Raw genomic sequence first — 9631 nt, 5'->3', positions numbered from 1 at the left:
GTGCGGTGCTTTTGAGGAAAGGCTGAGGATAAGTACAGAGGAGAATAGTTTGTTATAAGCAAAGGTTTTAAGAAAGCAGAGGCTTAGGGGGTGGGGTGTTGTGTGCTTTGTTATCATTATCATTACATCATTATTTTAAAGGGTTTACAGAGGCTGTCTTTTAAGAGCTAAAGCTGGGTAAACAAACAAATACAGACGGCACCAAAAGAGGAAAGGCTGGAATATTATAAACAATTGATTAATTCATTATTTAAGACCTTTTTGGCTCCTGACCCCTCAAAATAGAGCATTTCTGCTTGTCACAAGTTTCATGTGTCTACTGGTCATGAACAGCTCAACCGAAGCTGTTTTATTTACAATGTAATGTTTATTTTTACAGGGATCAGTATAGCTTGAATCAGTGCCACATCACTTGTGGCCTAAGATAGAACACAATGTCACTAAACTGGCTTTGGAATACATTGATCTCAATAACAAACGGCAAATCATTCATGAGGACATGAGGGATCCCTCTTTAAAAACTGTTTTGTTTAAAGTGATCCCAGTTAAGGTCCAGTGGGAGTTCTGATCATGTTGATCCCCCGAACAGAAAGCAGACCTTACAGTCCTCCACCGTGTTGCTGAGCCAGAACCCCTGACAGGTACCATCAGGTCAGTGAGAACCTGAGGAGCCTGGTAATTTAGGCATTTATGGCTGAGATTAATATTAGCAAATGTAACACAAAGATCAAAATATAACATATTCAATTTCCCCAGAATATGGTTCTCAAATCAAAAATTCTGTCGTTTAATCGCACGATTATGTATCATCACAAGCTCTGCTATATTCAGCAACTCACGAGAAAAAGCAAGGATTGAAGCAAGATTTTAAAAAGTAAACATGTAAAGCAGAAATATGTTGTTTTTCCCCTCTTATTCTGTTTTGTTCCCTCAGATGTACCTCCCATCCAGTCCTGAAGCTGAGAACCGACAACTGAGAAGTTTTTAAGCACATTACAAAGCACTTCACAATAAAAGTATTTAATATCAAGCAAGCAGATTAAGAGAATTAATCTGCTTGTTTAATCTGAGTGACTTGAGAAGAATCTTTTTTATTTTAATTGAATTGGATGCTTTGATAGAGAGCTGTAAAATAGTAATTTAGGTCTCATAGAGTTGCCACATTGTCTCTCTTCAGACTATCCCTGTCAGTCAGATAATCAGTCAGCCAGATAATCAGTCGGCATAAATCATTACTGTTGTGTCTTACAGACAGAAGTTGGTTTAACAGGACACCGGTAGCTTCACATAGCTCCAGCTCCAGTTACGCAGTCATGCGGGTTGTAGAGTAACTTCAGCACTCATCTGACGTTAGTTCCCACAAATCCAATTTCATCACAACTTGCAGCACGTCCTGCTGCAGATTTAAGTTACAGCAAAGAATGTGTCTCTATTCACTGCTGTTAGATGCAGTGTGGGATCACAGCTGTACCTGCTACTCATACTTATACAGTTTTCAGGGGTTGTTCCCAAAGCACACACACTGCAGAAAGGTACAGCGCACTAATCTACACTGTCAACATCAATGGACCGACACTTAAACAAGCGCTTTCATCACGGTGTCATACCTGTTTACAATCACTGTCTGTATCCCTCAGTGACACACCGAAGATGTCTGACATGAGATTATATTGCCAGTGTAACACTTTAACCTATTCACCTGTTTAACCACCACTTATTTAACCTGAGATTGATAGTGGGTCAATAAAAATGGCTTCCTGGTAGTTTTACAGCCTCAGTAAATCAACAAAACTAATGCCACAAGACCGTCTGTGGATCCACACAGCAGCTCCAACATGAAAGTGATTTATTGTAGTAATCAAGTAAAATGTTCCTCTGAAGTATAGTACACACTCTCACACTATGCTTTTTAATAGATAAAATTATAGATTTTACCTGGACTTGGTTGGATCCATTTTGTTTCACCCAGTCATCTTTAGTTTCTGTTAGCGTTCTCCTCCTCTTTCTCTCTGCATGGTTCGGTCCCTCCCTCTCTTCCTTTCACCTGCACCCCTGCCCTTTGCAACTGGCCCGACGGGAACAACTGGATTCTGCAGCCAACAAATCAGTGCTCAGGGCTGGTTAATGTGTCGCAGTTAAAAGTGTTTAGTGAGAAGGAGGTGGTGACTGAGTCCTTTGAGGATGATCTGTTGTTGTTTCATGTCAATCCAGCTTATCGATCACCCTGAGCAAACAGGAGAAAATCACTTTGACAGGGGAGAAGTTTTATGTGTAGCAGCAGCTGTTTGTTTTTTTCGCCATTTGTGTGACTGAAAGAAGAAATCAACTGTGATAATCTGGTGTTTGATAGCACAGTAAAATGGAAAGTAGAGCAGTGTTTGCAGGTAAGAAGAAGTGAGTTACAGGGAAGTGGATGAGCCAAAAATAAAAAGGATCAGTTAAATATATAGGAGGAACTACTTTGTTACAAATGTGATTAAATGTTTGAAGCTTCAGGCTGGAATGTAGAGTGGCAGCGTGTCTGAAGTTAGACACGCAATTACATCCTCATTGACCTTAAAATATTTCCTTCACATTTTAGAGTATCCACACACGCGTGCATTCCCCATTGCACTCCAGAGCCTTCAGACAAATGTTTGACACAATTCAGATACACACATTAAAATACATGACACATTTATTTATAGTTCAGACATTAACACAAGATTTTTTATGTACTGCTCAACATTGTTCATCCACTCGATAAATGGCCCGGTGAGTATAATACAATTTGATACAGTGGTAAAAGTGCTTTGGAATTGCATGTCTGCAGTCTGTCTGTGTGTGACTGATTCATATCTGAATCTGCAGGCCGAGACTGGTATTATAAAAGCTGTTTGGCTGAGGCACACTGAGACAAGGCGTGCCCTGTTTTCTCTAACAGTAATGAATAATGCTTGTATGATGTGATTTAAAAGAATGCTAATGGGGCTGTGAAAGGCCTGTGAAAAGTGGCAGGAGTCTGGTCTACATTAAGCAGGAACTACAAACATCTCTAGCTTTGTTACGGTTCCCATAAAATTTCAATGAAGATGAGTCAAACTCTCTCAACATTGTAACCAGGAACCACTATCAAGAAATTACCAGTTAACTCGTCGGCTAAACACTCAATTTTGATTTTGCATTTCCCTCTTCCCTCAAACAACCAGAGACCAAATGAAAACATGCCAGAAAATGAAATATTTAAACTAATCTTTGTAATAGTGACTAACAATAGACAGAGTAGCTTAATTTGCTTAACTACATATAATGGGGTAGACACAATAGATAAAACAGCTCAATAAAATGGCACGTGTTAATGACCCAGTACAAAATACAGTCATCACATCATGAAGGCATGTTTGAATGCATGTATGATAAAAAAAAGTGATCAGCCCAGTATGACTTCACAAAGATTCCCCTTATTCCCTATATCTATAAGAAATACTGTACAATATATAGTTACTCTAATGAAACAGCGCATCTTAAAGAAAGGTTCATCAGCCTTTGAGAATTAGTTTGTCATTTTTGGGATGACGCTTATTTGCTTTCTTGCTTAGAGTTAAATGAAAAGCTCAATACCGCTCTAATGTTTGTTTGGTAAATATGAAGCTGGAGCCCATAAGCTTAATTAGTATAAGAACTGGAAACAGGGGAAAACAGCAAGCCTGACTCTGTCCTAATGCCCACCGACCTGCACCTCCACGCCTCACTGCTCTCACACGATCTAATTCAAGCACACAGCTCCCCATAAAAACACAAATTCAGGCTTTTCCCCAAGACATACCATGTTGATTAAAGATGGTTTAAGGTGCTGGTAGGTGGGTTTTGTCAGGCTACCAGTTACCCCGTTTCCAGTCTTTATGCTAAGCTAAAAGTTAACCAGCTGCTGCTTGTAGCTTCGTATTTACCGTACAGACATGACCATGCTACTGATCTTCTCATCTAACTAAGCTGAACAGTGAACCATTCCCCAAATGTCTTATTATTCCTTGAAGATTTTCAAAGCCATTTATCTCGCTAAAAGTTCTTTACAACTTCACAATTTTACCCAGAATTACCAGTGCAAAATCCCATTTTCCATAACAGTTTGATTCATTCCTCTCAGTAGTTTGAGCTGTCATCTCAGCGTGTGATTGGCAGGGTGAGAGGTAGAGCTCAGTCATGCTGGTTGATGTGAAATAAAGCTGCTTTGGTGATAGCACCGTGTCTGTTTGTGTGCACTGACAGCGTCCACAAGAGAGTCTCGAAAGAGAACAATACTTGGTTTCATAAGCTTTTTGTTCCACTTGGCACACGTTGCAGAATTACTGAATGCTGTACTTTGTCTCCAGCTCCTCGGCTGCCCGTCCCAGGTGCATCTTTCTCAGTTCGTCCAACAACTCCTGCAACAAGGGCCGGTGCAGCATTCCATCTCGTCCTCCTCCACCTGCATGTGAGCCTCTCTCGATCCACACCCTCAGCATCTGGTAGTGAGCCTCGAGGCAGGATCGGTGATCCAGCTCTGCTTGTTCGATCTCTATGTCCTTCACACCGAGAGAGCGTACCAGCTGCTTCACCTGCAGCGCAGGAACCAGATCCAGCACTGTGTAGATCAGGCCAGAGGCTGGGTAGAGGGGAGAGGGGAGAGGGGAGAGGGGAGTTCAGCGGAAGGGATAAGAGTTAATACAATAGTTTTCTGTATGTTCGAGCTGAAACACACTGGATCCCTGGTCAGGAGCATGCGCTGCTGTGCACAGTATAAAATACACTCACTCTTGATTTCCAGGGGGACACAGTCAGGCAGGTTGGACAGTTGCTCCTGTTCACTCACAGGAGTTGGAGGGGGAGTAGCTTTGGCACTGATGGTGTTTGATGGTCCCTCACTGTGGATCAGGACTTCCTGTGCGACAAGGACAGATCAAATCTTTATTGACTGTAGACGAACATCCAGCAGAGAACAGTGAATGGGCAGCTAGATAGAAGTGTACCTGGCATGAGCCTGAGGAGACGCTTGATTGGGCGGTCAACCTCAGCAGCTTCTTCTTGGTAGATCGCTTTGTGACCATGTAGGTGATGAGAACCACCAGCACCAACAATATCAGAGCCACAGCTATAACTCCAGCAATTATTTTGACAAGATGTTCCTTTTCAGTGTCAGGGGCTTCATGGATGGACACATGGGGAACAAGACATGAGGATGGATACACATTAAAAACACTAATAGACCAAAAACTACATTCTATTGTTATAAAGCCACATCTAAAAAAGAAACTGCAGTAACTTAATATCTAATCAACTCTTTCTTTGAGATTGTTCTTATCACCTCTTTGATACTAAGTAAGGATTTACAGCATAGAACATTTTATAATGAAAGAAGAGAATTTATAATGAAATAATGAGTCAAATTAACATTACATGGACCTGGATAAGTGGAAGAAAATAGATGGATGGACTAACCAGTTGAAAATGATTGTTAAAATATACATACGCATCAGCTTCCTAGCTACTGTGGCTAGCAGTACTGACCGTGTTTGCTACAGGTCTAATGCTACTGACTGAAACTCCACAAAAAAGGACTGAGCAGCTTCCTGTAATCCAGTCCACTGTTGCAATAATCCCCTGTTTAGTTTTTAAGTGTAAAACATCTCCCACCAGCCCACAAAAACATTTTATAACTAAAACTGATCCCAAAAGCAAGAGCACAGTGAGGGCATTTTTGTGCCAAATGGCTGATGTGCACAGTTGTGTGCACTTGCTCTATGAGTCTTTTTCACTGTGCACATGTTTGCACACACAAATGGCTTGATTCTGCAAAAGATTTACTTGATTTAGGGCGCAAGACAACTAAAACAGGACATGTATTAAATCAATTTTCCAAAAATAGTTTACATTTCATCTTATTAATATAAATCATGGACTCAAATTAATTGAATTAAAATTCTATGCAAGGTAAAAGAATAACAGACTCTCTGGCTAACTAAGCTAGTGGTGATTGTATTCCTTTAGCAAACTGTGTTATTCTGGAAACCAGTGCATTAACTCTTGCATACAAAAGCTTGGCTGTTAACTACATCCTTGTCACAAGTGCTCACCTCTTGTATTCAGAGTAGGAAGTGATGCACAGTGATGTCTGCACTCAGTGCTACAACTGTGAAGAACAGAGAGGACAATTCACAACACTGAAGAGGAAGTAGCACATCTTAAGAGGAAGTGATTAACACAAAGGCCGAGATGTTTTTCAGCAACAGCAAATTAGTTCAAACAATGTTTTATAATGACCACTGGACAGGAAATCGGCACCAGCTGAAAGAGAGATAAATCCTCATCTGTCACAATCACTACTAATGTGTTGTTTATGTGGACAGGGGTGTAGCTAAGGATTATGGGAAGCATAGGAAGTTGGTTTCTGTGTCCCCCCTACTTTTTCCTTCTTTTTCTGTGATAAATACTGGCGAACTGGCTGCCGCGTACGGAAAAACGTACCCAAAAGTTACTCTTTTGACTTTGCATGACACAGTTACGATGTTTGAGTTTGCAATTTAGCAGATTTCAAATCTACAACAACAAATGTCTAAAAGACTGACTAAGTTATACTGTCGGACCACAAAATAGATTTTCGCATAGATGTTTTAGGGGTTCCTCTCAGTGAACCAGTCAAACACTGCATTAAACAGAAGTTCTTGAGGCAGTACAAGTGGTCGTTTAGTAAATGTTAAAATGTCAGTGTCTCGCCACTTCTCTCTTCTGTTGCCAACAAATGGAAAGATTGAACAAGGTCGTCCTCGTGTTTCCAGTTTCAATTCAACAAACCAACTTCCCCATTAACAACCTTAAAGGGATCCAACACAAACAGCAGGGAGGGAACAATGCATGCACATATACATTAGTGTACTCACTTCTTGCAGGGTTCACACTTTTTATTGACTCTGTAGTAGTTCTCTGTACATTCACACACAGTGTTTGTCTCAGGTGTACCTGTGTACAAAAAGAATAATTCTATTAAGACTGATTGGAGGAAATACTTAATGAGCCATGAAATTATTACAGAAATGGCTTTTACAAAGACATCACAGAGTATTGGCACAATGTCTTAAGACTTACATTTCTGTTTTTCTTTTTCATCAGGTCCACACGGCGTACATTTGAGACACTCGTATGTTTCTGAGTCGATATAAGATCTATAATAACCGGGCTCACAGCGACAAATAGTGTTTCGGTGTTTTTCACATTTTGATACCTGTATTTCATGTTTTTCTGCAAATATGAAAGGAGACAACAAGTGAACAAAGCAAATAAATACCTAATACAACATTGGTAAATCAAAGAGGCCACATTGATTCATTAAAGGGTAATGTTACTTTTACTTTTGCAGCGTCTGCAGCTTCTGCAGTTGGGGGAAGAGTTCATCTGGTCTGTGTATTGTCCATCAGGACATATTGAGCAGTTACTTCTCTGACCTGTAGCATGGCACTTTTCAACAAGCTTAAAACCTGGGAAACATGAAGATCACATTTTTAAACTTTGACTTTGTAAAGTGGATTTATCAATAGATAAATGCCTGTGTGATATTTCCAATGCTGAGCATGTGTGTGGTGTGTAGGAGGCCATACGGTACCTGGAAAGCATTTGTTGCAACAAATTCCCTCATCAGTGAGATAGTCCCCGCGTGGACATGTCTTCTCCTCTGAGGGTTGTAACAATGTCATTGTGGGGATGAACAAGCACTGAAACATAAAATAAACAGTAAATATACAAAGAAAAGATTTACTGTCCATCGCAAGCACAAGATTTTCATGCACTCATGTCATTTCAAAGCATTTAGTGAGAAGTTTGCCTCACCATGAGGAGCAGTGTTGTGCCAGCAGGGGCTTTTTTATTCCATCTTCCTCCGTGGACACCTCCCTCCATTATCTCACAGGTTCAGCTCAATCCATCTGATGCCTCCTGCGTGGAAAACAGTCTACATAACACCTCAAACAGCCAATGTAACAGTGCCATGAGTTATATCACTGAGTCAGACAATATGCTCTGGGCCAGCACACTACCAAAACACACATTAAAACTAATTCAATGCCTTAAAGGTTCCTGCATTTACAACAAAATCCAGACTAACTTTTCTTTTTTAACACCACAGGCTAAAAGACCGAGGGTTGGCGTCTTGTTTTTTAAAAGCACTTATTCAACATGGTACTTTTTTAGCCATTATTGGCATGGTGCTACTGTGTAAGGGTGGCAAACATTCCTGGACCTGTGATGCACATTTCATCTCGCACCACCGACAGGTGACAGAATATTATGGCAGGACACTTTAGGCTTTAGGCTCAGCTGTACTTTGGCATTTAACACACTCACTGGGAAACATTAGCCTGCTAGCTTGGAAAATATTAGCACTTACAGTCCACCTGAGGCTGCACACACATAGCTCTTTATCTGATAGGAGATGAAGTCTGACAATGCAGAGCTGAGTCAGGAATTTCCTATAACGACTAAAGTAACGAGGATGAACCCTTGTGATTGTGGTAATAAAATTTATACGAGTGCTGCTTTCATGTGTAATTGAGCTTACAGCCTCACAGAGCGACTTGAGTGGCACTGGACATTTACTCATTGTAGCACTAGATTTTCTAAAACCTTTTGTACATAAAATCACATGGTTAAAATGTATCTAAACTCCTCGCCCATGACCATGATTACCTTCAGGGTCAGTTCATCCAAACTAGTTTTTAGATTTACCCGTCAACTGTGTGAGACTTTGATTTTGGCTGCCAACCCAATTCAATGGAGGTCAATGGGCATTTCATTAGAGGAGTGCATTGCAAACTCAATTACCAGCAGTTATTAATCAGGGTAATCCATTCTTGGAGCTACTTTTGAACAAGTAAACAGTTCAAATGAGGACAGCTGACCGCTCTGTGGATTCACAGATGAAAATGGGGAAGGGGGCTGAGGTTTCACAGGCGGTTTTCTCAACAGAAAGAACGAAACTAAACGCAATTTGAGATAAGAGTCAAATTCTTGGTCATTCCTCAGTAACCTGTAATAAGTGGTTTGAGGGGATCCACCAAACATTAACAACAATCAGGGCCTGTTGTGAGTGAAGTTGTTTTATGGATCATGTAGCTCGTAAAGACACAGTGAGCGGCTCTTGCATTTTTCTGCGCCATACTCCCCCCCCCCCCCCCAGACACACACACACACACACACACACAGAGACACACACACACACACACACACACACACACTCTGTCGCAATGAGGCGCTGAGATTACATTCATAACACAACAGCTTTCAAACCTACTCAAACTGAACCTAAAGTCGCACACAGGCGCAGATAAGGTCGCCCTCCTTAAGAACTAAACTCCACAGATGTTGTCTGTTGTATGTTGGGTTTCGGTTTACCTACAGACCACAAGACGCCTACTGACTTACAGCATGAAGCCAAACATGAATCTCCTCATTTTCACCGTCACTCACCTGGACAGCCACTGTTACGGCGACGGGCGTCTCTTCACTTCAGCTCCATGTGTCGACATGAATGTTTATTATATCTTAATATAACGTTTTGTTCTCTCTTTTAGCCGAAAATCAGAGCGACGGCGCGGCTGCCCCACTCAGCCGTACACGAGCAGAG

General features: G+C 41.1%; 1 protein-coding gene across 1 annotated transcript; it reads right to left on the bottom strand.

Moving 5' to 3' along the window:
• Positions 1–2659: 2659 nt before the first annotated feature.
• tnfrsf1a (tumor necrosis factor receptor superfamily, member 1a) lies at positions 2660–9631 on the bottom strand. Its single transcript, XM_070835965.1, has 10 exons — positions 9475–9631; positions 7840–7944; positions 7616–7724; positions 7359–7490; positions 7102–7254; positions 6897–6975; positions 6093–6148; positions 4989–5161; positions 4774–4900; positions 2660–4624 (listed from the first exon to the last, which is right to left on the bottom strand). The coding sequence occupies exons 2-10, from the start codon at positions 7906–7908 to the stop codon at positions 4326–4328; spliced, it is 1197 nt and encodes a 398-aa protein (XP_070692066.1). The 5' UTR covers positions 7909–7944; positions 9475–9631; the 3' UTR covers positions 2660–4325.

This window comes from Pempheris klunzingeri, chromosome 8, assembly GCF_042242105.1.
Source record: "Pempheris klunzingeri isolate RE-2024b chromosome 8, fPemKlu1.hap1, whole genome shotgun sequence".
In the NCBI taxonomy this organism is placed as follows: Eukaryota; Metazoa; Chordata; class Actinopteri; order Acropomatiformes; family Pempheridae; genus Pempheris; species Pempheris klunzingeri.
The sequence above is the reverse complement of the archived record's forward strand: the minus strand, read 5'-3'. Positions and strand labels throughout refer to the sequence as shown.